This window comes from Dysidea avara, chromosome 1 (assembly GCF_963678975.1).
Source record: "Dysidea avara chromosome 1, odDysAvar1.4, whole genome shotgun sequence".
NCBI classification, from domain to species: domain Eukaryota; kingdom Metazoa; phylum Porifera; class Demospongiae; order Dictyoceratida; family Dysideidae; genus Dysidea; species Dysidea avara.
The window spans coordinates 3,235,926-3,263,016 of NC_089272.1; the positions used below are offsets into that span (position 1 = coordinate 3,235,926).

The following is a 27,091-nucleotide window of genomic DNA, read 5'->3' on the forward strand; positions in this document are numbered from 1 at the left end:
CTCTGTACCAACTGTAGCTGGAATACGATAAGTAGGCAAAGAGGTATTAGCGATTATTCACGAAAAATAACACCAATATGTTGTCACGCCTACAGGGTAAACCGCGTATGGGAAGAAGCTGAATATCGGTGGGTGAATAGGTTAACTATTGAACCTCACATCTTTTGTAGTTTGAAAGAAATCGAGCTAAAAACAAGGAAGATAGAACAAAAAAAAACCAACAGTGTGTAACAATTACGCAATCGAGATCAACTAATAAAAATACTACTTTCCACGCCCACCAGAAAAACCACTTGGGGTAATGCTTTGAAATTCGCTGTACAGATGGAGTAATCATCTTAGAAAGGATCTTCAATGGTGTAGAAAAATCAGACTTGAAGCCACGGAGTTATAACACGAAATCAAACTTGGTGTAGCAAGTGCGAGATCGAGATACTCTAATAGAGCAGTCAACCTAATAGAGCAGTCACCCTGAAAAGAATTCAACAGATCAGCTAGAAACTAGTAACCTGTATAGAGATAAGCTACAAACAATTCACCCTGTATATAGAGAGATCATCTAGAAGAAGCTACCTTGTAGGGAGTTCAACTACGTAGTTCAGCTAGAAGAACTCACCTTGTAGAGAGTTCAGCTACAAAGAAACCACCATCTAGAGAGTTCAGCTACAAACAAATCGCCCTGTAGAGGAATCAGCTAGAAGAAATTACCCTGTACAGAGTTCAGCTACAAAGAAACCATCATGTAGAGAGTTCAGCTGCAAACAAATCACCTGTAGAGAGTTCAGCTACAAACAAATTACCCAGTAGAAAGGTCAGCTAGAAGAAGTCACCTTGTAGAGAGTTCAGCTACTAACTAATGACCCTGTAGAGAGATCAGCTAGAAGAAGTTACCTTGTAGATAGTTCAGTTACAAACAATTCACCCTGTAGAGATCAGCTAGAAGGACTCACCTTGTGGAATGTTCAGTTACAAAGAAACCACCATGTAGAATTCTGTAATAAATGTATGCATTATATATATATATATATATATATATATATAATTTGTACATTTATTGATAAAATCAGAAATATTTAAAGTATTCATCTGCTTCATCTTTTCTTCCTCCTGTGGAAAAGAGAAAAAAGATAGGTTAAAAAAGCCCCAAAGCTGGCCTGGCCATAGGCCAGCTTTGGGGTATATAAATACAAAAAGAAGTGAAATCTAACCCAAAACAGCCAAGCTGTAAAAAAAGTGTGGCCCTCAAAAAGGCTATGGTGGAAAAGATGTGAAATCTAAGGTGGCGGCCAAGAATTGGCTGTGATGGTAGGTTAATGGTAAAAATTTTAATAACAACAATCCAGGTGAATTTTGTGCCCCACCTTGGATTTCACATCTTTTTTCACCATAGCCTTTTTGAGGGCCGCACTCTTTTTTTACAGCTTGGCTGTTTTGGATTAGATTACTCCTTATCACAACTATTTAGATTCAATCTTGAATAACAATATACACCTTTTCAAACAAAAGGCAGCCAAATTTAAACAGATTTATTGTTGTTCAAGTTTAGCATCGAGATGTTAATTTCTTGCTAATGATCACTTACACACTACATAGCAAAAAACTACATAATTATAAAGAATAACTTGTTGTAAATTACATCTCTAATAGCCGCTAATCATATAGTGTATATAACACAGTTCTTGCCTATTTCATATGTATTCTAAGCCAACAGTGTTTATGTGCACATGTTCAGCATATATAGGCATACTAATTATGTATAATGTAATAACAATAACTGTACAAGTAGTTGGTTGTGGTTTACACTTTGAAAATGTGTTTCTTTCTTTGTTGTCTGCTGCATCCTCTGGAACACTTTACTTTCAGTGCAATGCGATGTTTCCCTTTTTGAAGATCAGTATGAATCATTGGACTTGAACCTAATCAAATGTGAAGTTACAAGACACTCTTTTCAATTAAAGCACACTACACTGTTATGTATCGTCTATCCCTACCTACAATATTTATTTATGAATGCATATACTATTTTATATGCATGTCCCATACTAAAAAGTTGTCAACCAATATTGTGTGTAGCAAGCTAGTGGGTATACTATACAATTAATGTACACCTGTGCAGCATATATATTATTATATAGTTATACAACGGCCACGAGTGCTCTGCCTGATATAAACGCACGAGCCTGAGGGCCATTAGGCCTGAAGGCAAGTGCGTTTATACAGGCAGAGCACGAGTGCACGTTGTATAACTGTTATGTACCACTCACCTAATAGGTGAGGAGAGTCTCACAAGACAGCTGTAACACTTATAAAGGCCAGGTTTCTAACATCGATTGTGGGTAACAAAGCCGAACGTTGCGATGACGTTCCCCCTGCAGTACTGCAGCCACCTGAGATATTGAAAGCTAGTACGTTATGGGTTATATCACTAACCTGCATTCACTGTTCGACTCTCATCATGTAGTGCTCAGCATGCCAGCGTGATCACTCAATCGCCATATAGACTAAGCGCCAGACTAATCGCCATAGTGATTCTCTCGAGCGAAAAAAAAGTAGCTAAATAGACGTTTTAAGTAAACAAAACCTAACTACTAAATGATACTAGTCTAATTCTTACTATTCACACTGGCTAAACTCGAATCTGGTAGCATGACAAAACTGGTTACCACAATCAAACGTAAAGGTTAGTATTATTTAGAATATATTTGTTTTATTGAGTCATTGTCGAAGTGGACTACAGTTTAATCTGGGCTAGGTGTATAAGTACGTTTATATATGTAGACTAGAGTTGTGGCCACCTGTGTTGGCTTTTTCGATCGCCATTGGCTGCTTGTAAACATTATACGTATTGGTGACATTATGGCCCACAATTGACCTTTACATGTCAGGCTATAAAAGAATTCGAGTGATCCGTGAAGTGTCTTTCCACTTATTAGGTGAGGTGTCGTAGTGGTCTTCGCCACCGGCACTTGTGCTATGCTGCACAAAACCGCAGCCAGTGCAATATCTGTATATTGCACTGCGGTCGGTGCATTATACTTTATAATGCACTCGTTGTGGTCTAAAAAACCGCGACCAGTGCGTTATTAGTTATAATGCACTCGCTGCGGTCTGCAGCAGTGCAATATACAAATTATGGCACTGGCGGTGCCTTTGAACTGCCCACGCAGAGTGGTACATTGTCCAATGTGCTCTTAGTTCATAGCATATGTAAGTACCATTGTGTATACACATTGTGATGTGCATAGCAAACAATCTATGTATATAGTACTGTGTAACCTGTTAATCAGGACTCTTGAAAATAAAAAAAAGACACCTGCATCATCTGCACATGTAATAATGGTCCCAAATTATTGCTTAGCAGACGTTGACAATTGGGTAATAGGACACTTTTGTCTAGTCCTAAGTGTCCCTAATACACAGGTTCCACTGTACAATGATTTACTCACAAGATTTAAATCCTTTGTTATCCAAGTTACACTTGAAAGTGGCAGTAGGGTTACTAGATGAAAATGCAATGGTTGCTGTACTTCCCATAACATCATCGGTAATACTTTCTATTATACAAGGAATACCTGTAGAACAGAGTTGTACCAATCAGTTGACAGTCCTTTTTGTTGACATAAATGGAATTAACTGTATGTGATGTAAAACATTTTTTTGTATGCAGTTTGTGACCAAATTTTGGAAGATCACCCTTATGGGTACATTCGACACATTCAATATTTAGTTCTGAAACACAGCATTATAGGTATAATTCCTACCCCATTTAAGGGTAGAACAAACAATAGATGCCTTGAATTACGTACAAGAAAATTTTTAGAAATGTTTTAGTGTTCTTTGCTATTTACAGCACCATACTAATTTCAAAAATTATTGCTTCAGGCACAATCATAAGGATGATTTTACAAAATTCAGTCTCATAAACAGTATACTTTTACATACAGTCTATGTGATATATGCTGTGTAATACTTGTAACACATCCTTGAGGTTTGTATCTAATTTGCCCGAAGGATGCAGGCCAGTAGATGCAAACTGAATGAGTGTGGACATGTGCAGATCAATGATGCCCATTTATATACAAACATGGAAGAAGCAAGAAGCAGCAGGCTATATTGGCTATTGCTGACTTGTCTGAATGAATGGGAAGCAGTATAATGGCTGTGCTGAATTGCCATTGATATCCTGTACCACATGCTTGTTTGTCAATACATTAAGAATAACTAAGGCTATGTACATTGCTACACTAGCTGCTCAGCAATGAATATTATTTCAGCCACATGCCAAAATGTGAAGCAATACAATGCCTGCACAGATTCTTAGGCTGACTTGATGCATTGCACTCATGTTCATGTCGAACTAGCTACCAAAAGCTAGAGTAGCTACCAGCTGACACTTGCATGGGCACCAGCTTGCAACAACATGAAATTTGATAAGGTCCTTGAGACATTGTCAACCTTGCAAGAATATGAGAGTTACAATTCTTAGTCCCTACAAAGGAAAGCCTACCTCATGAGGCTGAAATTACATATAAATCAACCATTGTGAGTACGATAAAAAGAGACAGTTAAAACAGAAACAGTTTGAGACAAGTTTGTTTTTGAATTGAGAAAATAATGATCTGAAGGAATGATTCCTACAAGAAACTAATATACATTTTGTTGATCTAATGGCCCAGAGAACAGAATCCTCAAAGCCAAACATTAAGGAGATGAAGGAATGTAAGAACAAAAACATCAGGTTGATGCTGTTATTAGAGAGGTGCATATACGTACACTTAGACCAATAGAATACCTAGAGTATGCATGGACAGAGGTGCTCTATTTGTCATAAATACAACCACTTTGCAACATGGTAGAAATCAGCCTGCAACAGTTCCCAAGTCCCAATCAGAAAATACAACTTTTACACCGATAATGAAACCTCAGACACTCAGTCAGTGGGTGGGTCAACTTTCTTTATCATGCCACACTGGAGATTGATATCCAAACACTGCTTTTGTTCACATTGGAAAATTGTTTAATCATTTCCTTTAACATGTGTGGATGTCATGAACTATATGCCATGAACTCTAGGTCAGACCTAGTGTGATATAATCTCTAAGACCCAGGATGGGTTGGAACACTTTGGCTACAACAAAAAATGTGGTCCCTTGACATATTTATAGTGAGTTATCCTTTGCAATGTGCCAACTGGAGTACTAAGTGAACCTCCAAAAGCTGACAGCTTTATTGCTGTATGCTCAATTGGCAGCTTGTTCTTTAACCATTTGAAACCTTTGTAGCTTTGCTGTCCTGAACATCAACAGTGGACAGCCATGTAGAGTCTAGTCTCAGTCTACCACCCCTTGTACCTACAATTCATTCATGGATACCAATGTCTCTGTACACAGTGTAGTAGTAGTTGAGAAGAATGGCACTCTGCATTAATGTTTAGACCCAAGAGATCTTAACAATGTTGTAAAAGGTGATTAAAAAATACCTACAGCTCAAGAAATTTAAAGCCACCTCACTGGCAAGAAATTCTTTTCCACACTTGACCTCAAAGATGGCTACTGGCAGGTAGAGTTACAGTTCCCAACTTGTGTACATTTAATATACCCTTTGCCAGTAATATTTTACTTGTTGCCAATTGGCATCACTTCTGCAAGCAAAGTATTTCAAAAGAAGAAGTCTGCTTTTGAAGGAATTGAGGGTGTACACATAATGGCTGATGCTATTGTTATTTCAGCTACCACAGTTGACAAATCTGATCATAACATGCTCAAAAGAGCTTGTGAGTGCAATATTGAATTCAACTGGGGAAAGCTTCAACTCAGAGGTAAAAATAGTGAAATATACTTGGGTACCATCATCAGTGAAGAGGGAATCAAATCAATCCAGACCCTGACAAAATAAGTACCATTTCCTATATGTACCAACTGACAAGTCTGCTGTTTGCCACCTTTTTAAAATGGTCAAAGTTCTGGCCAACCACATTCCTAACATGTCCAATAATTATAACTGCACTGCTGTTTGACGTGGTAACACATGTGCAATGGGGCTTGAGCATCACACAGTCACACACAGTAGAAAAGCTGAAAGCAGGGATATATATCATGCATTTGCAAGTATTATTCTAGCTTATAATGATGATGTACTGGTGTACTTTTTATTAAAATATAATTACTCTCGAGTTGTGAATACCACAGCATGGCCAGACATAATTATAAAAATCAGTTAAACCACTTAATGCACACCCTGAATTATGATGCAAAAAATACTGGAAAATGATGTGGCCACCCCACTTTTTTTTGATTTGTTCCACACATTATACAGCATAATAAATGAATAACAGTACGAGAAATGCTTATGCAATCAATCCTAGTTGTTACTATGGAAATTGCAACTAAATGTGTGCCCCTACAGTTACTGGGAAATGAAGTGGCCATTCCACTTCATTATCAGGTTTGTTCTATTTTAACCTAGCAAGCCTTAAATAATGGCGATGTCTTTTAGTGGCAATTAGTATGTATTTAACCAGCTCCAACCCATGCCTTCAATCTCTTATTATGTATTAAGTCAGCTGCTATTTACACTGTAAAATAAACCTTACACAGCTATTAAGTGGTCTTCTTTCTACTTGTTCATTATGGTTGTTTTTGTCATGATGTAAGAATCAATCAAGTATTATACACAATAAAGTAAATGGGATCATACAATTCACTCACAGTCATTATCCAGTATTGTTACAACTGCTTTGTCTCTTCTACCGATAATCACACCATTGAGTGATGAGGATTGATCAATTGTGAGGAGAAATTCTTCATTTTCCTCAAACACATTATCATCATTTATTGGAACATCAAATGGAACACTGATCTGTCCAGCAGGTATTGTCACATTGTATGGTCCAGAACTGTAGTCAACATCTCCTCCTGTAAATTGTAAACAGGAAACTTTAATGCATTTAAATTGAAGGTAATAATGTATCCTTACCAGTAGCTGATCGATTAGTACTAAACACACTGATAGTAATATCAGTTGATGATGGGTTACTGAGAACTAGTACAGGTTGTGCTGGTCCATCATCTTCATTAACTTTATATTTAGTCTTGATGAACTTCACACTAGGTACTACAATAGAATAAATGATAGTGCTCATGTAAACTAGTACAGTTGCTAGTTTGCTGATTACTCTTCTAAAGTAAGTTGTAACTTGCACCACACACCATCATTATACATGTACGTACATGTAAAAGTTACAAAATAGCTGGTTTGTTTCAATGATATAGAATACACTGAGTAAGTGCATGTGTACAATAAACTGTAATTCAACATAGCACAACTGACAGTAAGCCAATCACTGGCTAATAACCAATTTTGGGTGACCAATCATGTGATCTCAAATACTGGATTCATTCTGAAGGCATGCATTCATGGAACATCAAATAAGTTTGTGTTAGCATAAACACAGAGAAATGCAAGTGATTTTGTTGACAGTAAGTATTGTTCAATCCAGTCACTACAGAAAGTATGGGCGATAAGCATAATAGCCAACAGAGCCACAAGGAAGCCACATCATGGTTTCATGAATCAACACCTTGTGTATAGTCAGTGAAAAGAACTGGAACACAAAGGAGGACAAAGGCAATGCATGTATTGTATGTACCACAGTTGGTGAAACTCATCTTGTGATGAAGCGGCATAGAGGAAATAAGCTTGTAGCTTTATCCATTATTGAATCATGCTTGGCTGTTTCCATCAGTTAGGCAGGCAGTCAGTCAGTCAGACAGCATAAAAGTCTGTCAAATATATATATTTTAAAATTCTATGGAAACATTTCGGAAGGGTTTGGGATTGGTCTGAAGACATTTTTGGGCTTGGTTTTGCCTAACCAATGCTGCCAAGCTGTCATGAATACAAATTGAGGATGGTTTTAGGGAAATATTTAGGGACGAGTCTATTTTGCATTTTTCCACCTATTTTTCTTTCCAGCAATTCTTTTTTTTACCTATTATGCTCCATATTTTGCTCAAGAATTATATATTTTGCTCAGCATTAACCTTTTTATTGATTAACCATCAGTTTCCAAGTGCAAAGCTACAATTTCACCTTAAAGTGACTGTTCTATTAGAGTATCTCAATTTGTACTTGCTCTTACCATGCACAGCAAGAAGCTGGCTAATATTGCTTAACATGTCTGACTGTTCTATTAGGGTGTCTTGATTGCCATTTGCTCTTCCTGCAACGATTAACTATGTATTGCTGATATTTGATTGTATGTGACTGTTCTATTTGGGTATCTCGATCAGTTTTCATGTCCACTTCACAAAAATTGAACCAATTATGCCAGCATTTTGCTAATTGCTTTTACCTACCCATTATGCCAAAAATTTTGTCTGGGAAATTGATGTTTCCCTAGCAATATTCTTGGCTGGAAAATCCTAGTTCTTCATGATCCCAATTTACAGTGTTACTGTACTGTATGATACTGTGATAAACTGCTGAAATCACTCTCAGATTCAATTTTCTTCAGAGGGTCTAATTTTATGCCCCCCTACCCCCCAAGGCTCTCCACACACTAAGGTATGTATTTCCTATATCTTTGCTGCAAATATTTAGCTAGGACTTGGCATCACCAAACGTCTGACTACACCTCTGGAAGTAGTGTAGTTGCTATGTCTTGTTTTCTACAGCAAAACTACAGCTAACTGCAATTAGATCACTAAGGGGAGTGGTTACTGAATTCTGGCTATTTTTGACCACTGTGTTTTGATTTTTCAAGGGCACAACTACCATGCTCTGCTTTCAGTAATTATCTGCTACAGGCAGCTATCTTCCCCCTCTTGTAGTATCATATAACTGCTTCATATACGTAGGTTGGTGTCACCTAAATAATGTGACTGGATTTGCAAATAGCTACCTTTTTCACACACAAAAGTTGACCCATTTTTTGAACTTTGAAGCTTCATAACTTTTTACCATTGCATATAACCTGAAATTTTCATGAGTGCAGTTAAACATCTGGCTACATTTTGATACCAAGAGCAAGTTAATCAATACAATTAAGGAATTAAGTGCTACATCATTCAGTTTGCTGGCATGTAAAATGTGTATGTTTGCATAATGCAATCACGTATGCTTCTCTATGAAAAATTAACACCTTGGTGTATAGTTTTCTTGCATGATGAAAAGAATGACTGAAATTAAAAGCAAAGGACACTTATTGGAAATAGAAAAGGTATATATCACATGTGAGTTTGTTATGGTGGTGTGAAATGGTGGCCGTGTGCTACTTTGCTTAGCCTGTAGCCTTGTAATCATGGTCAGCTGACAGGCAACAAGCTGAGAGGCAGGGAAAAATGAGTTTTGAAAATTTTAATTCAATGTTTGGCTTTTGTAAGTGTTTGTTTTAACATTTTGGATGTGACGTTATTATGTTGGATGCACTAAGACTCTTCCATTTAAAGTGCATGATACTTCTGTGATGGTTTTAACAGCAACAATAGGAAAGAACCATTCATTCATTTTAGGGGGAATCCTACTAAACAATATTACTTCACTCACAGTCATTATCCAGTATTGTTACAACTGCTTTGTCTCTTCTACCAATGATCACACCATTGAGTGATGAGGATTGATCAATTGTGAGGAGAAATTCTTCATCTTCCTCAAACACTTTATCATCATTTATTGGAACATCAAATGGAATTCTGGTCTGTCCAGCAGGTATTGTCACATTGTATGGTCCAGAACTATAGTCAACACCTCCTCCTGTAAATTATAGACAGAAATCTTCAATGGGTTAAAGTGGAAGGTAATAATGTGTCCTTACCAGTCGCCAATCCATCAGTACTAAACACACTGATAGTAATATCAGTTGATGACGGGTTACTGAGAACTAGTACAGGTTGTGCTTGTCCATCGTTTTCATTAACTTTATATTTAGACTTGATGTACTTCACAGTAGGTACTAAAATACAATAAATGTTAGTGCTTGTGTAAATAGACAAAGTTATATGTTTTTTTGCATACTCTTCTTGGGAATAAAGTTAGGCAGCTTATGGTGTCTAACGGTGTCTAGTGCAAGTCGCCACTTGCACTAGACACCATTGTATGTAAATGTAAAAGTTGTATAATAAACAAAACTGATTTGTTTGATGCACTAAGTATCAGCACATGTACAGTATTCTGTTATGCAGTATAGTGCATTGCAGGATAAAAGTTGGTGGGTGACCAATCACCCTGACCAATATGATTGCAAATACTGAAGTCATTATATATATATATAGCTTTATGATCAGCATCAATTTACTGTAAATTTGTAGCTAGCATGAACTATAAGAACTACAATAATATCAAGGAACGTGTTTTAAGGTTTATGTGATTTTGTTGAGTTTAGGTCAGTTTGCTGGCTGTACATGAAGACGCACAGTGATGTGTCAAACAGTCTGGCAGCCAACATGCTACACTTGGGTATATTACCAGCAACAAAGAAAACATGACTTTCCACAAGCATAGCTCCATGGTTCATTTTTCAAGTTGCATCATTGCTGCATTATAACTGTTGTTAGATAAGACAGGAAACACACCAAACTAATCAGATTGCTACAGCTATTTCCCTAAAGTAAGGAAATTCAATAGGGACTGGAGCTGCCCCCTTGAGTTGCTACGCCTATGCCATGTAGTAAAGTAGTACTGTATAGGAAATTATTGACACGGCTGGCTTAATTCTTAGTGACTGATCATGCATGATACGCAGAAAAATCAACACAGAAAATGTTTGGCCAACTACACTGTATATATACCACCTATGCTGCCTTGAGAGATCAATGTGTACACATGTTATGGTATTGAATATGTGTGTTCCAATTCTGTTAATGAATGTTGATCCCATTCATACCCTGTCTGTTAACCTACAGTGGCAAATTGTGTTTACATGCAAATACGTACCATGCAGTTAAAGCAAACTAGTGAAGGTCATGATCACTACTAAATGTAATGAAGGTCACTACTAATGTCTGCCACAATACTCACTGTTTTTGTGTAGTGACGTTCACAGCTACTTTCATAGTGGCTGTCATTACCAGGGGCAGTTCTAGAAAATCTGTTGATTGGTTTCCAACTCAAAGGCAACAGTGGTAGGCTCCCTTTATTACAACTCTTTTAGCTAATAATGAACCAAAAACCCAATAAAATGTTCCGCAGTTAAATGTTACCACTGTAAGTCCATAAAGAGAAATTTGTTGCAGTATCGGAAGTGATAAAAGCATAATAGATAATTATTTTTAGAGACGCTCAACATGTTTAAATTTTGGGAAAAGCAGTTCTGTGCTGGAGAGAAGCAATTTACATAGTTTAACCACTAGAAGGTACTACCTTTTAGTAATACACCACATTTTAGACTAAAATTCTGCTTACTGTTTTAATTATTTATTCAATTTTAAAAAGCTGACTGGTATCTGGAAACCAGTGAAACTCCCTTAGAACCGCACCTGGTCACTACCATGTAGTGATGACTGTCACGTTCACTGCAATGTAGTGAAAGTCACTACAAAAGTAGAGAAGGTCACTACACAAAAATAGTAAGTATTGTGGCAGAAATTATTCACTACTAATTTTTTTACAGTGTACTGCATGTATGCTATTGATGATATGATAGCTTACTATCATTATCTGATATATTCACAACTGCTACATTTGGACTACCAATAATCACACCATTGAGTGATGAGGATTGATCAATTGTAAGGAGAAATTCTTCATTTTCCTCAAACACATTATCATCATTTATTGGAACATCAAATGGAACACTGATCTGTCCAGCAGGTATTGTCACATTGTATGGTCCAGAACTGTAGTCAACACCTCCTCCTGTAAATTATTAACAGGGATCTTCAATGGGTTAAAGTTAAAGGTAATAATGTATCCTTACCAGTAGCTGATCCATCAGTACTAAACACACTGATAGTAATATCAGTTGATGATGGGTTACTGAGAACTAGTACAGGTTGTGCCGGTCCATCATCTTCATCAACTTTGTATGTTGACTGCGTGAACCTCACGACAGGTGCTAAATTGTGAAGATATTAATAGCATAAGCTCATGTGAACAAATTTTTGCATTATGACTTCCTAATTAAATTTCCACTTGTACTTAATACAAGGAGGACATCCAAAAATACATGCATAAAAATTTAATATAATTGTACCTAAAATTTAATACTCTTGTATATTCAGATAACTGGTAAAAATACGAAATAGCTTGAAACTGTAGCCACAACAGCCTACAAATGATCATAGTCTTTGGGTGGGTAGCTTGTTGCAGCAACTAATTTGCATGCGCATGAATGAACATGAACACTGTAGGTTAGGCCTGAGCCTATTATGCTCAAAATTTTACCTATTATTCTTTCCAGAATTTCCCAAAAAATTCTCCTATTATTCTTTTTGCTAATCTTGTATCCAACCTATTATTCCATAATTGTTCTCATTCAGTATACAGATTTGTGAAAATGGGTCTTCCACACACATCCATTTGCAATTCATAACTTCGGATTGGAAAAAGTTGCTGCCTTGAAATTTGGACAGTAGTGAGTACCAACATAGGGTAATGGATGGAGAAAATTTCAGGTTTTCTTGAACACAACGTTATGATCTTCTAAGTTCATAGAATTGGATGTGTGTGGAAGACCCCTTTTTGCAAATCCAGTCACAATTATATCTGTGGCTAGTCGCCTGTTTTTCAAGATGCTGCTATAAGTAGTTTTGTCCAAATTATTAACAGCCATACTGTATATGAAGCATTCCACCTTACACATCATTTTTCTATCCATATTAGTTACAGCAGACTTAGAATAGCTATCTACAGTAATAATTCAAGTGTATTTAATTAATGGTGTATTATGCTGTAACTACTGTATAGCTACTAAGTTATGTAGATAATAATGCTTAAAGACTTGAAGAAGATAAAGACTTGAAGAAGATACACTGGCATAAGATGTACAAGTTTCAGAATTGCAGATAATCATATGTAGTTAAATCCCTGATGCTGGCTGCAGATTGTTAACATGAAACGATCTGAATGCTCTATTAGAGTGTTTGAGCGTTTTATTAGAGTATATCGATCTTTAGAGGCTTTTCAGCTCCTTTCAGCCAGCGCTCCAGTCAGCTTTATATCATTTGTAGTAGCTTAATTCTTTCTTCTAGGTTATCAAGAAGAGACACGCCCCCTGATTCCACCGATTATTCTAAAATTATGCCTGTAACCATCCTATAATTCCGGAATTATTCTCAAGAAATCGGTGACCCATTATTCTGAAGATTATGCTGCAATAATAGGCGCAGGCCTACTGTAGGTATAAGCTTGCAAATAGCTGCAGCCATTGAATTACAGGCATGCAACAAACAATGTGAGTAAATACACATGTAGTAGCGATGCTACATCTAGAACACATGTAATAAGTTTGTGAATATAACGAAACAACCATGCATGTAGACAATGGCAAAAGAATGAAGGAGGGCCCAACTGAAGCTTGGAAAAGATGCTTAAAATTCTGTATTAACTTTTCAGTAGCATTTTGGGTCACTTTGAAGGCATGTTTAGACTTATTGCAGCAGCCAGCACAAAACTAGGTATGTGAAAAAGTCATGTTTCAAGTGACCATAGACTACTGTATGAATAACACACATATTTTCATGCCATAGGTAAACATAAGCTGTTTATTGTCTTTCGTTTTTGTATAAATGTTCTGTACTTTTATACTACCGTATATGACCGTATAGAAGCCCGGCGTTTATTTCCTATAAATCATTTTTGACCCGGCGTTTAAACGAGACCGGCGTTAATTTGGCCCCGGGCGTTTATTTCTTACTAGCCACTTGTTGAGAATGACAGGTGCCAGTACAAGTACCTACGAAATACGAAATCCATAGCCCATCACGTACATAAACCCATGGACTCCTCTGCTGAGTGAAACATTGGAAGTCAGGCGGAAAGATGACAATGACCATGATAATTACGCTATGGCCATCACCAGAAGAGAAGGCATAGTCGAAAAAGACAAGACATCATAAGACTGGTGACGAGACATCACTGTATAGTTAGCAGCTGACACGAGTTTAGAACACCTTTCAGTGTATATCATTAGCACCCCAGCGTTTAAATGAGTCCCGGCGTTTATTATGACAGTCCTCTAGCTGTAACCGGAGTATATTTGAGCCCCTGCGTGTATTTGAGCCCGGCTTTAATACGGTCATATACGGTATTATTATTAGTGTTTGTCCAAGTTATCATAAGATGAATTGGGGGTGCTTATCACCTCCAGCGAAATAGTTGGAAGACCTGGAGCACCCCCAGCACTCCCTCTTCCACCACCTATGAAATTGATTTTACTGTTGCAGTATTATGAAAAAAGGGAAATAGTACAAATTATAGAACACAGAAAAGCTTTACGCTGATGTTGCTGGCTTACCATCATTATCTGACATATTCACAACTGCTACATTTGGACTACCAATAATCACACCATTGAGTGATGAGGATTGATCAATTGTGAGGAGAAATTCTTCATTTTCCTCAAACACATTATCATCATTTATTGGAACATCAAATGGAACACTGATCTGTTCAGCAGGTATTGTCACAATATATGGTCCAGAACTGTAGTCAACACCTCCTCCTGTAATTACAAACAGATATCTTCAATGGGTTAAAGTTGAAGGTAATAATGTATCCTTACCAGTAGCTGATCCATCAGTACTAAACACACTGATAGTAATATCAGTTGATGATGGGTTACTGAGAACTAGTACAGGTTGTGCTGGACCATCATCTTCATCAATATTGTATGTTGACTGGTTGAAATTTATGGTAGGAGCTATAATGAATTATGTAAATTATGTATATAATAGTAGCTATTGAATTTGTCACATTTCACCTTGAGTTCATCCCATTTACAATTGAATTCATTTCTTATGCAATACAAATCATTGTCTTGGCAATTGAATTTCACTCGTTTGCAGTAGAATTAAGTGCTATTGCATTTGCAAGAAATTTCATCACACCTAATCAGTGAACACCTGGCTAACCAAGAACACTATGCGAGACAACTGATTGATTAACAAGAACTTGTAGGAATTGGTTGTATTCAGTGCTTAATTCGTGTACAGCATGCTTGATAAGAATTGTTACCACTGCTATTGATGGACATTATGCCACCAAATGTTCACATGGAATTTTACACCTCTGATATCCAGTAATTCATTTAGAAATCATGACACAGATGTATGCAACAATAACACAATAACTTAATGAAAGAAATTCACTTCTATCTTGGCCAGTAGAACAAACAATCAGTCATGATGCAAATGTGACTAATTCTAATAAACCCTAGAGCGTAATTTTATTGCAAATACATCAAATTCAATTGCCAAGGTAACAAATTCTATTGCAAAAGTGACAAATTCTACTGCAAAAATGACAAATTCTACTGCAAAAATGATGAATTCAACTGCAAATGGGACAAAGTCAATTGCAAAGGTATGAAATTCAATAACAAAGCCATAAAGTAGGAAAAGCTTGCGCATAAATAACATTATCTAGGATGTTCATTTACACCAGTTCCTTGCTGTTCAATCTAAAGCAAAACATGAGGTAATATAAAGGCATATGTGTTACTGTTGAAATTTTTACTTAATGTCTTTCAAAAATGCTGTTAGAATAAATACAATGTGCCACAAGATAACCCAGGGAACTTGCTATACAAGCATTCTTTACAAGCCATTAAAATGTAAAGAAATCTGTTAAGTCTTCATGGAGCATGCCATTAAATGTTTGTGGGTGCCTTATTGTCTAAAGTGTGCAACAGTAGCCACACAATCACTATAGAAAATCAGGCATAACAGATTTTACAAAACTGATTCAAATTGCACATCCGGCAAATCAAATTAACACCACTAGTATTATGCACTACTGTATCATACTACTAGTTTTGATCCTCAGCATTGTTCAAACAACTCAAGGCTGGTTTTAAGAGATTGGTGGTGTGGTGAGCTTGGATGGTGGTTTCTAGTCTTGTGAAGGACCTGGCATGACAAGAATCTCCAGTGTACCGGTGGATGACCTGATACGGTTGGCCAAACATTTTTTCCGTTGATTTTGCTGCACATCAGCTACTAATGCCCTGTAATGTTGTGTCTGCATTTCATTCATGTATGAGCACTAGTGATACTACTTCACTCATCCAACTGCTCATATTTTCTATCTTATTTGGTCAGAAACTCTACAAGCAGCTACAAGTGCTAGAAGTAGGGCTGAGTGATACTGCATGCATGCCATTTTAGTATCATGATCGATACTAAAGCCACTATTCATGATACTGAATAGTTCACAATACTTACAAATATGTCAATCATAGCTGGTGCCACATAATGTATTGCTCAGCATTCCTGCAGAAAGTCCTTATGGGTGATAGCAAACTATCCTTGTTTGCAGCAACAGTTATTGTAACACATGCTTTGAGGTTGTTATGGTGTTCACACCTCTCTGCAGGGGAAACCAGATGGGTGGACTTTATCATTTACAAGGATTCTTAGCCAACTAAACTGCATAACAAATGGATTTTTAATGACAGTAATGTACAGGCATGGTATCACGATAGTTAATAATAAAATATTACTATACTTTCAAAATATCGCGATATATAGCTAAAACGGTAGTATCGCTCAGCACTAGCTGGAAGTAGTCTAAAAGGTAATAGATTGATGCTTTTCTTGTGTAAACTTCATACATGTGCTTGCTATCCTTGGAAAATTACACTGGATAGAAAGCAATTTTATTTCAATTCTTTAAAACGGTTCATGTTGAAACTTCTAATGTGCGATTTTGATCATTTTTCCAAAATGCAGTCACATGATAAAAATTATGTGAAATGCATCCAGAATATTGCGATACTCTCTGACTGTATCGCGATACTGATATCATGCTTGCATATTGATATTTTGATTGTGCAATCATGGAAATGGATGTCTGGTTTAGTGCTATTTAACAGTGTCACTTGGTTGTTTACCAGTTTCTTAGACTTTAACCTTATTGTATAATTATGCAGTGAAGTGAAAGCTGGTACCTAACCATGAAAAATTATCAGCTGCCCACACATTTAATTAATATTAATATGAAGTTTTGTATATTTGCACTATAACAGTGTAGCTGGAATGCTTACCACTTTCCTGAACTCTTTTAAAGCTTGTTATATAACAGTGCAATGGGGTATAGCCGGTACTTTGCTATGAAAATTCATTAGCAGCCCATGAATATAATTGCTTTTTAAAAAAATGTACCATATCATGCGTCGTATCATATTGGCAACTACACAACTGCTAGATAGCTGCAGATGCACTCTTTCATGCATATTGCACATATGTGACCTGCTGAACAAAAACTAGTTTGCATTTTCTAAATCTTCATTTTTGACTCTACAGGGAAAAATGAATGGACTGTTAAACTCTCAGCCTTATCTGGTGAATACTTTTGAAAATGTGTAATAATAGCAGTATAGTTGATTTGACATGATGGATATGTACAAAATATCAAGCAGTATGGTAGTACTATTTAAGTAGGAATCCCCCTCAACATGACACACAGCGTCTTTAAAATCATCATAGAAACATGTTACTTAACAAAAATCACTACTAATATTAGTCCTTCTAACATCAAATACAGCATTAGAAACAAGGAAACAAAGGTGGTCAGATACAGAATTTTTAAACTTGAATTCAGCTGCTTGCTAGCCTGTCTGCCTGCCTGTCTGACCAGGGCTGTCTGACCAGGGCTGTCTGACCACAGTTGCAAGGCAGGAGGCCAAACAAAGCACTGCACAGTACGAATGAGGCTATTATGCTCCAAAAATTAAGCACTATGCTTTTGAGCAGTGCTCAGAAAATCACCTATTATGCTTTTGAGAATTGCCAAAATTATGCTACCATAATGCCAGTTTATTGCTGTACCAGACCATTTTCATTGATGTTTAAGCTTCCAATTGTCTTGCTGGTTGCTGTATTAGAGTATTTCGTTTCAACGTGATTGCTTTATTAGAGTAAATAATATTTAATCCAAAACAGCCAAGCTGTAAAAAAAGTGTGCGGCCCTCAAAAAGACTATGGTGAAAAAAGATGTGAAATCCAAGGTGGCGGCCAAGAAATGGCTGTGATGGTAGGTTAATGGTAAAAATTTTAATAACGACAATTCAGGTGAATTTTGGTGCCGCTTGGTCTTGGCACAAAATTCACCTGAATTATCGTTACTAAAATTTTTACCATTAACCTACCATCACAGCCATTTCTTGGCCGCCACCTTGGATTTCACATCTTTTTTCACCATAGTCTTTTTGAGGGCCGCACACTTTTTTACAGCTTGGCTGTTTTGGATTAGATTTCACTTCTTTTTGTATTTGTATACCCCAAAGCCGGCCTATGGCTCGCTTTGGGGCTTTTTTTAACCTATCTTTTTTCTTTACCACAGGAAGAAGAAAAGATGAAGCAGATGTTAAATACTTTAAATATTTCTAAATTTATCAGTAAATGTACAAATTATATAATATTTGTTACAGAACTCTCTGCATAGTGGTTTCTTTGTAACTTAACGCTCTACAAGGTGACTTCTTCTAGCTGATCTCTCTACAGGGTGAATTGTTTGCAGCAGAGCTATCTACAAGGTAACTCTTCTTCTAGCTGATCTCTCAACAGAGTGATTTGTTTGTAGCTGAACTATCTACAAGGTAACTTCTTCTAGCTGATCTTTCTACAGGGTGATTTGTTTGTAGCTGAACTATCTACAAGGTAACTTCTTCTAGCATTTTCCACAGGGTGACTTGTTTGCAGCCGAACTCTCTACATGGTGAATTGTTTGCAGCAGAACTATCTACAAGGTAACTCTTCTTCTAGCTGATCTCTCAACAGGGTGGATTTGTTTGTAGCTGAACTATCTACAAGGTAACTTCTTCTAGCATTTTCCACAGGGTGACTTGTTTGCAGCTGAACTCTCTACATGGTGAATTGTTTGCAGCAGAACTATCTACAAGGTAACTCTTCTTCTAGCTGATCTTTCTACAGGGTGATTTGTTTGTAGCTGAACTATCTACAAGGTAACATCTTCTAGCATTTTCCACAGGGTGACTTGTTTGCAGCTGAACTCTCTACATTGTGAATTGTTTCCAGCAGAACTATCTACAAGGTAACTCTTCTTCTAGCTGATCTCTCAACAGGGTGATTTGTTTGTAGCTTATCTCTCTACAGGTTGATTTGTTTGTAGCTGACCTCTCTTCAGGGTGATTTGTTTGTAGCTGATCTCTCTACAGGGTACTTTGTTTATAGCTCTTCAGGGTGATTTGTTTCTAGCTGATCGCTCTACAGGGTGATTTGCTTGTAGTTGAACTCCTTACATTGTGTCTAGTTTTTATCTGATCTCTGTACAGGGTGATTTGTTCATAGCTGATCTCTCTACAAGTTGATTTGTGTGTACCTGATCTCTCTGCAGGTTGATATGTTTGCAACCGATCTCTCTACAGGGTAATTTGTTAGTAGCTGAACTCTCTATAAGGTGATTTGTTTGTAGCTGATCTCTCTGCAGTTGATTTGTTTTAGCTGAACTCTCTACAGGGTGATTTACTTGTAGCTGAACTCCTTACATTGTGTCTAATGTCTGGTTGATGTCTCCACAGGGTGATTTTTTTGTAGCTGAACTCTCTACACGGTGATTTGTTTGTTGCTGATCGCTCTAAAGGTTGATTTGTTTTTAGCTGAACTCTCTGCAAAGTGTTTTGTTTATAGCTGATCTCTCTACAGGGTAATTTGTTTGTAGCTGAACTCTCTCCACAGTGACTTGTGTGTAGCTGAATTCTCTAGAGAGTGACTTAATTGTAGGTGAACTCTCTACAGGGTGCATGACTTGTTTATAACTGAACTCTCTTCAGTGTGACTTGTAATGTTCTGAATCTCTACCGTGATATATTTGTAGCTTAATTCTCCACAAGGTGACTTGCTTCTTGCTGAACTGTCTATAAGATTAAATGTTTGCAGCTGAACTCCCTACAGAATAACTTGTAATGTAATAGAATTCTATAATGGAGTAAATAAATTAGCTGAATGCTCTATTAGGGTGACTGTTCTATTAGAGTATCTCGATCTCGCATTTGCTATACGGAGTTGGCTTTCGAATCATAACTCAGTGGTTTGTACTCCAATTCTTCTATACTACAGCAAGGGAATTCTATGAAGATCTATACACCAATTTTCAGCTCATTGATCTAAGCGGTTTGCCTAGTAGGCATAAAAACTAATACTTTTTATTACTAAAAATCGATCGCGTAATTGTGACACAGGTTGGGTTTTGTGTCATATCTCCATGGTCTTTATCTTGATTCCTTTCACACAACCAAAAGGTACCCCTACGATGGTTATTCCATCTACATAGCAATTTTCAACTCATTCCCTGAAGCGGTTTACCCTGTAGGCGTAACAACAAATCGATCTTGTTTTACGCGAATAATCGGTAACAACTCCTGAACCATTCATCGGATTTGCACCAAATTTGATGCTAGTATTCGCCTTTGGACTCCCTTTCTGTGTGCTAAATTTCAAGGCGATCGGAGTACGCGTTTGCGTTTTATAGCAATTTTTACAAGTGTGCAAAAAGACGAAGAAGAAAAAAAACCAAAAAAAAACGAAACTTTGGCTGCTCGTATCTCGGAAATGGCTTGAGTGATTTCCTTCAAATTTGGAAGCATCCAATCAAGATAAATGATGGTATTACAGCGTAGCTCGGTGGAAAAATCCCTACTTTGACATTGAACAAAATCATGATTATAACACACCAATGTAGGGATTTTGTCACTGGGCTATGCTGCAATACCATTATTTGTCTCTTGTTTCGCTATTTTTTATCACTTGGATCCCTACTTCATTTTTAATTAATAATTTTTAGTATGCTAGTTATACATAGACAACCAATAACAAATACATAAAATCATAGAACAGGAACACTTACTAATATTTCATACACAGCTTACCATCATTATCTGATATATTCACAACTGTTTCACTTGGATTACCAATAATCGCACCATTGAGTGATGAGGATTGATCAATTGTGAGGAGAAATTCTTCATTTTCCTCAAACACATTATCATCATTTATTGGAACAACAAATGGAACACTGATGTATCCAGCAGGTATTGTCACATTGTATGGTCCAGAACTGTAGTCAACACCTCCTCCTGTAAATTATAAACAGGAATCTTTAATGCTTTAAGGTTGAAAGTAATATGTGACTGGATCTACGAAAACCGTTCTTATCGCCCAAGACAGGAAGTTTGATTTTTTCACACAAACGCAAAGCTTAATGAATGCACTATCAAGTTTCACTGCCACAGTGGACCAGAGTGAAGTGGTCTGCTTTTGCTGGCTGCTTTTTCAGAGCACAGTGGCGAGCCGTACGAGTGGTCTGGGGTCTTGATGGAGCCCTGGCCAACCAGGTGATGGCTGTGTGTGGTTGTACAGCTCCGTGGTGTTGGACAGTGGCCTGTGCTGTAAATTTCCTTTCATTTTAGCCAGTTCTGAGCCCTGAATGGCCTATAACTTGACCCAGATCATCCCAGCAAGTTTCTTTTCAATTTGTGAACACCATCTTGCCCGCCTTCCAGGGCCCCCGCCTCCCACCCTTCTGGAGCTCACCTGATACAGACAACCTCGGTTTAAAAACTATCTAAAATGGCGGGAAACTTAGCTGCTTATTACTTCTTCAGTGGATGATCAGGAAGGTAAGAAATTGCTGTGAAACGTGTGAAAATTTGGTATGCGTACCTACCACCATTGGCCAGCTACAACACACTGAATGTTTAAAACCGACGTTTCTCGATACTTTTAAATGGGCGATAAGACCGGTTTTCCCAGAGACAGTCACATATAGTATTTTTACCAGTAGCTGATCCATCAGTACTAAACACACTGATAGTAATATCAGTTGATGATGGGTTACTGAGAACTAGTACAGGTTGTGCTGGTCCATCATCTTCATCAACATTGTATGTTGACTGGTTGAATTTCACAGTGGGTGCTATAAAGAAATGTGTACTCTATGTGTAGCCATAAGTAAACACAAAAATACAGTATAACCCTTAGCATCTAATTTCCCATACATTTTTTTGCATCTAATTGACTTATTTCTTTTTGTAGCTGGATGGAAAGTGTTTTGTCTATACCATCTATTTTATTGGTTCAGTAACTTTTTAGCAAAAGTAAGTAGAGTATCACGTCCCTTGTGTGAAAGTTTGATGGCAAGGGTAATTTGTGGTTTTAGTATGGTATCCTTAATGGCAAGGACAGATTTTCTACATCAGTTTTCTCATATACTAGTGAGTTAGACCTCTGTATTTGTGCTGGCTTGTTTACTATACTATAGTATGTTAACGTTGAGCTGAATCCTCAAAAACAATTAATAACTCATGGATGCAATTACACATGATCTTGAAATTTGGCACATTTGTAGCAGCGGTGAAACCGGGTCGGGTCATCCGGGTCATCCGGGTCTGACCCGGTTTACAATTTATCCGGGTCTGACCCGGATTGGATCACGTGAGAAACGAAATTGTTCGTTTGACGATGTGGAACTTATAAACGATATTGCGTAGCTCTTTCGTGAGCCACGCCCACTTATCGCATTACCAACATATGCTCAGCCACACCTATTTGTAAGTAAGTGCAGTATGTAGCATGAAACTGAGGGTATCTATGGTGAGGGGTAGCGATTGTCAGTAGGTGAAGACCTTTTATTATTTTTTTTTTTTGGTCTTCAACCTACAGCTAGGCTGAAGTTGCAATAGTTACTCAACACAAATCAAACGCGACTCGTTCGCTCGCCCGAGACTAGCCGAAACACGTCTCGGCTTTAATTAATCCGGGTCACATCCGGGTCAGTGGGTCATCCGGGTTAGCAGTAGTGACCCGGTTTCAACGTTGATTTGTAGTACTGCTTGACCCGCTAAAAATAGTTCAAAAAATTTTTGTTCGAATGTTTGACATAATATTTATTGCCAATCAAAATTTTCACAAAACATTTCCTATGGGGAAGCCATATAAGTACAGTGTCCATTACAGCCCTTTCCCGAACTTGTAATGGAGTCAAACCATAAAATGTCTGTTGTTGACACCTTTGCTGTTACCATTAATCATCTGGTTAGCTGAAATGTTAACTTTGCTGAGAAAAATTAACTTTAATTTTTAGCTGTTTTTCAGGATTCAGCTCAACGAGAACATACTATAGGTGTAGTGACCAGTAGTGTAAAGAAATGGCTTCTATTGCTGAAGTGAATATTACTCGCAATATTTTCACAACTTTGCAATGTCACAAAAATAATAATGGTTAAAAGCTACCTAGATTTCTCTGTTACTGGGCACTAGCTAGCAGGCTAAGCTATTGTACAGTGTTGGGACTACAGATCTGTAGATACATCCTTTGTCACAATTTTATGGCAAGTGATTATTTTGAAGGTAAATTTAACCCATTGAGTAACTTGGCAAGTGAAGATGCCACTTCTCTAAACTTGTAGTCATGAGTAGGAGGTACATTACATCTTCAATTGCAAGCTTAACTTTTGTGTGTGACTTGTAGGGGGTGTGTGTGTGTGTGTGTGTGTGTGTGTGTGTGTGTGTGTGTGTGTGTGTGTGTGTGTGTGTGTGTGTGTGTGTGTGTGTGCTAGAACAGCACTTTTAAGGGTATGTGTATTTTCAGAATTTTAATGGTTTCTAGTGCACTGCCATCTTAAACAGATATCCATTACATTACTGAAGGTTTGTACCTTGATAAATTACCAACGTATGCACAAAAAGCTGTTTGTACACTCCATTCATCTTCAGCAAGTCATTGCTTTGCAAATTATGGGATGAAAAGCAAGGTTTATTATGCAAGAGTGCATAAGCACTCTTGACAATATCTTTTTGAGTACAGCATTCGTATGTACTGTATCACCTGTAACCATGTCCATTTATTTTGTGTGGTAAATTTTTATGGATTATTTTATTTATTTACGATTTTATTTTTATTTGTTTAACAAAAAAAGGGTAAGGTGAGTACAAAAGGCAAACACCTATAGGAGTATCACCTACAAAAACACAAGATACAAAAACAAAACAAAGAGAACAAACTACACATCACTGTAGTACAAAACAATTAAATAACAAAACAATTATAATGTGGGATGTACTGTAAGCATTAAAGTGCTTAAACAAGAGCAATCATTTTCTGAAGTGTAAGTTTAATCCACACAAAAACAGCCAAGCTGTGAAAAAATGGTGAGGACTTAAAAAGCCTAGATGAAAAAGGTTATGAAATCAAAGGTGATTGCCAAGAAATGGCTGTAATGATATTAACATTCTACCTTCATGACACATCACGGCACGTTACGGCATGCCCTACACAAACCACCCTTCCACCGCACCGAGCTCTAACACATTACTTCACATGATAACTACATAGAAACATCACATCACATACATGTACACACATACGTACATACAACTCTTTGGGGGAGGTAGGGCAACTGAGGTGAGGCGCATTTGCTTGAAAGGGAATCGTGTGTTATCACTGTCCCAGTTGTGCCACGCTTAATGCTACCATTGATGATGTAACTTACAAGACATTAATAACGCCCAACAGTACATACACCCAACAGTGCTTACGCCCAACAGTACTTATGCCCAATTGTAACTTTACCCAATAGTGCCTATACCCAACAGTACTCATGGCCCACAGTACCTATACCCAACATTACATTACAACACTCTAGCATTACCAACATTAAGTGACAGCCCACATTACAAACATCTAGTCGCAACAAACATTACAAACATTAAGTCGCAACAAACATTACAACATTTAGTCGCGACAAACATTACGAACATTCAGTCGCAACAAACATTACAAACATTCAGTCGCAACAAACATTACGCACATCGCAACAAATAACCACATGTAATCGCAACACATAACCACATTTAGTCGCAACAAATATCGCACATATAATCGCAACACATAAGCACATATAATCACAACATATAACCACATTTCTCCGCAACAAACATAGGCACATTTAGTCGCAACAAACGTAACCAGTTTGAAAATAGCATTTATTGTTATGTCACATTAGTGATAACACACGCATCTTTGGACTGAATTACTTTTAACTAAGTTCAGCAATTTGCGCCCAATTTCCCCCAAAATAGTTGTTAACAGTGATATAAAACATAACACATGATGATGTATATTTTGCAGAACTTGTGTCTATTTGTCATACTTGAATTAATGTTCCAGTACTATTACCATACACATACAATATCAAAGCTCACAATGAATACAACATCATGAGTGACAAAATCCAATTCTTCCATTGACTGTAACTCTGATTTACCATAGCACTCATTACTGTTACATTATGACTATTTAATACTGCCACATGTGATGGTAATTAACCCTTAATGACATCAGAATCTATGAATGATGTAATGTATATAGTAGTAGTAGTATATAATCAATATGTATCTGTGTATTATTATCACAGTGGTCTTGTTGAAACCATAAATGGTGTCTACCACTACTGGGACAAGCCATCAAGTTGTGCTGCTGCCCCCCTTTGAATAGCTTCTTATGTACTGACCGTAAGATTTGATGACAAATATTATTCTACTTACCATGGCTATGGGATGTGCACAACCATAAATCTGTGACATGTTTTATGTGAATACAATGTATCCTCTGGTGATATTCTATGTACCCATATATTTTCAATGAAACTACATGACTAGCTTCAGCGGCCGTATCACTATGCACACAAAACCAAGTTTTGCAGGGTAATGTGAACCTACACATGAATATGCATGATGGTAACAAGTGCTACAAATTAAATATGACGCATAACTCTAGTACATTTGTTAATGTATCCTGGTGACATGTTGGGATAATGTACAGAATGAAGAGTTTGAGTTGAATAAAATATCAGGGATCTTCGTGAAGTGTTCAAATGTAATAAGGATTATTAGTGATTATCAGGGTTCCAACCTTGTTAACTATGGAGCATATCTACTGCATAGTAATTAAGAACACGTGCAGAGGGATCTATAAAATTGTTACTGCTGAAACCCACAGGTGCATACAGGTGAGGGCAATGAAAGGTTCTAGTTTGAATGCGTTCTGAGCACGAGGATCGCCCAAAACAGATGGGTTCACAAACGCAGATTGTAAGTTGTGCGCTGTGTCCATGGAGTGTGGGGCAGTGGCGTAACCAGACTTGTACCGACACCAGGGCCCAGTGCAACAAGTCGGAATCGTATTCACAAGCGAAGCCATTTGAGTAGCTAAATTATCGAAGTGACAATCATCTCCAGAGGCGCCTATACCAACAACCTGGCAGCTTGAAGTGATTTCACAACAACGAAAGGTAATATAGCTGCCTTGCAGCCAAAAATGTGTGCAAGGTCTCGATCGATTATTCGGCAAAACAGTCCCCTTCAACCACTCCATTACCAACTCCGTGGGCGCGACTTGATTGCTGACACCCGGGCCTGGGCCCGGGTTTAGTTACACCATTGGTGTGGGGCTGTGTAACCGAAGTTACACCCCTGTCAAATGTTTGATAAGAACAGCTGTACAAAAGCCTTGTCACGGTGATTGCATAGTTCACACTCAAGAGTGAGTGGTACTGTAGTAGTGGGGTGCATGCACCCTACTTACGTATGCTAGGTAGGGGAATCCCCACAAATAAGTTGGCGTGTTGGCAAGTTATTAGGTTGGTCAAATCACAGCAGATTTACATGAGTGATTGTGGTGGGAAGGTAGGATGGACTGCTAGGGGGCAGGTTGGAAGTTTAAAGTTGCGTTGCACTAATAGTTGGGTTGAATTATCGGTAAAAGCCGATATTAACTAATTTTACAAGTAGCAGTATCAGTTACAAAGTGGAGATATTTTGTTGATTAACTAAAACCCACAATCAATCATTGATGACGGTAATGAACAAGTAAAGCTGTGAAATGCAGCATACAACACTTAACTGTTTATAACTATGTA

At 37.5% G+C, this 27,091-nt stretch overlaps 1 protein-coding gene across 1 annotated transcript in view; it reads right to left on the minus strand.

The window, feature by feature from the left end:
* Positions 1 to 1,515: 1,515 nt before the first annotated feature.
* LOC136250734 (adhesion G-protein coupled receptor V1-like) overlaps positions 1,516 to 27,091 on the minus strand; it is a 55,609-nt gene continuing 30,033 nt past the window's right edge. The window contains exons 14-25 of the mRNA XM_066043311.1: positions 21,952 to 22,089; positions 21,044 to 21,250; positions 14,720 to 14,857; positions 14,453 to 14,659; positions 11,915 to 12,052; positions 11,647 to 11,853; positions 9,815 to 9,952; positions 9,547 to 9,753; positions 6,976 to 7,113; positions 6,708 to 6,914; positions 3,447 to 3,572; positions 1,516 to 1,916 (exon numbers count right to left, since the gene is read on the minus strand). Coding sequence (XP_065899383.1) covers positions 1,798 to 1,916; positions 3,447 to 3,572; positions 6,708 to 6,914; positions 6,976 to 7,113; positions 9,547 to 9,753; positions 9,815 to 9,952; positions 11,647 to 11,853; positions 11,915 to 12,052; positions 14,453 to 14,659; positions 14,720 to 14,857; positions 21,044 to 21,250; positions 21,952 to 22,089 — 1,970 coding nt within the window. The 3' untranslated portion in view covers positions 1,516 to 1,797. The remainder of the gene's footprint in view (positions 1,917 to 3,446; positions 3,573 to 6,707; positions 6,915 to 6,975; positions 7,114 to 9,546; positions 9,754 to 9,814; positions 9,953 to 11,646; positions 11,854 to 11,914; positions 12,053 to 14,452; positions 14,660 to 14,719; positions 14,858 to 21,043; positions 21,251 to 21,951; positions 22,090 to 27,091) is intronic.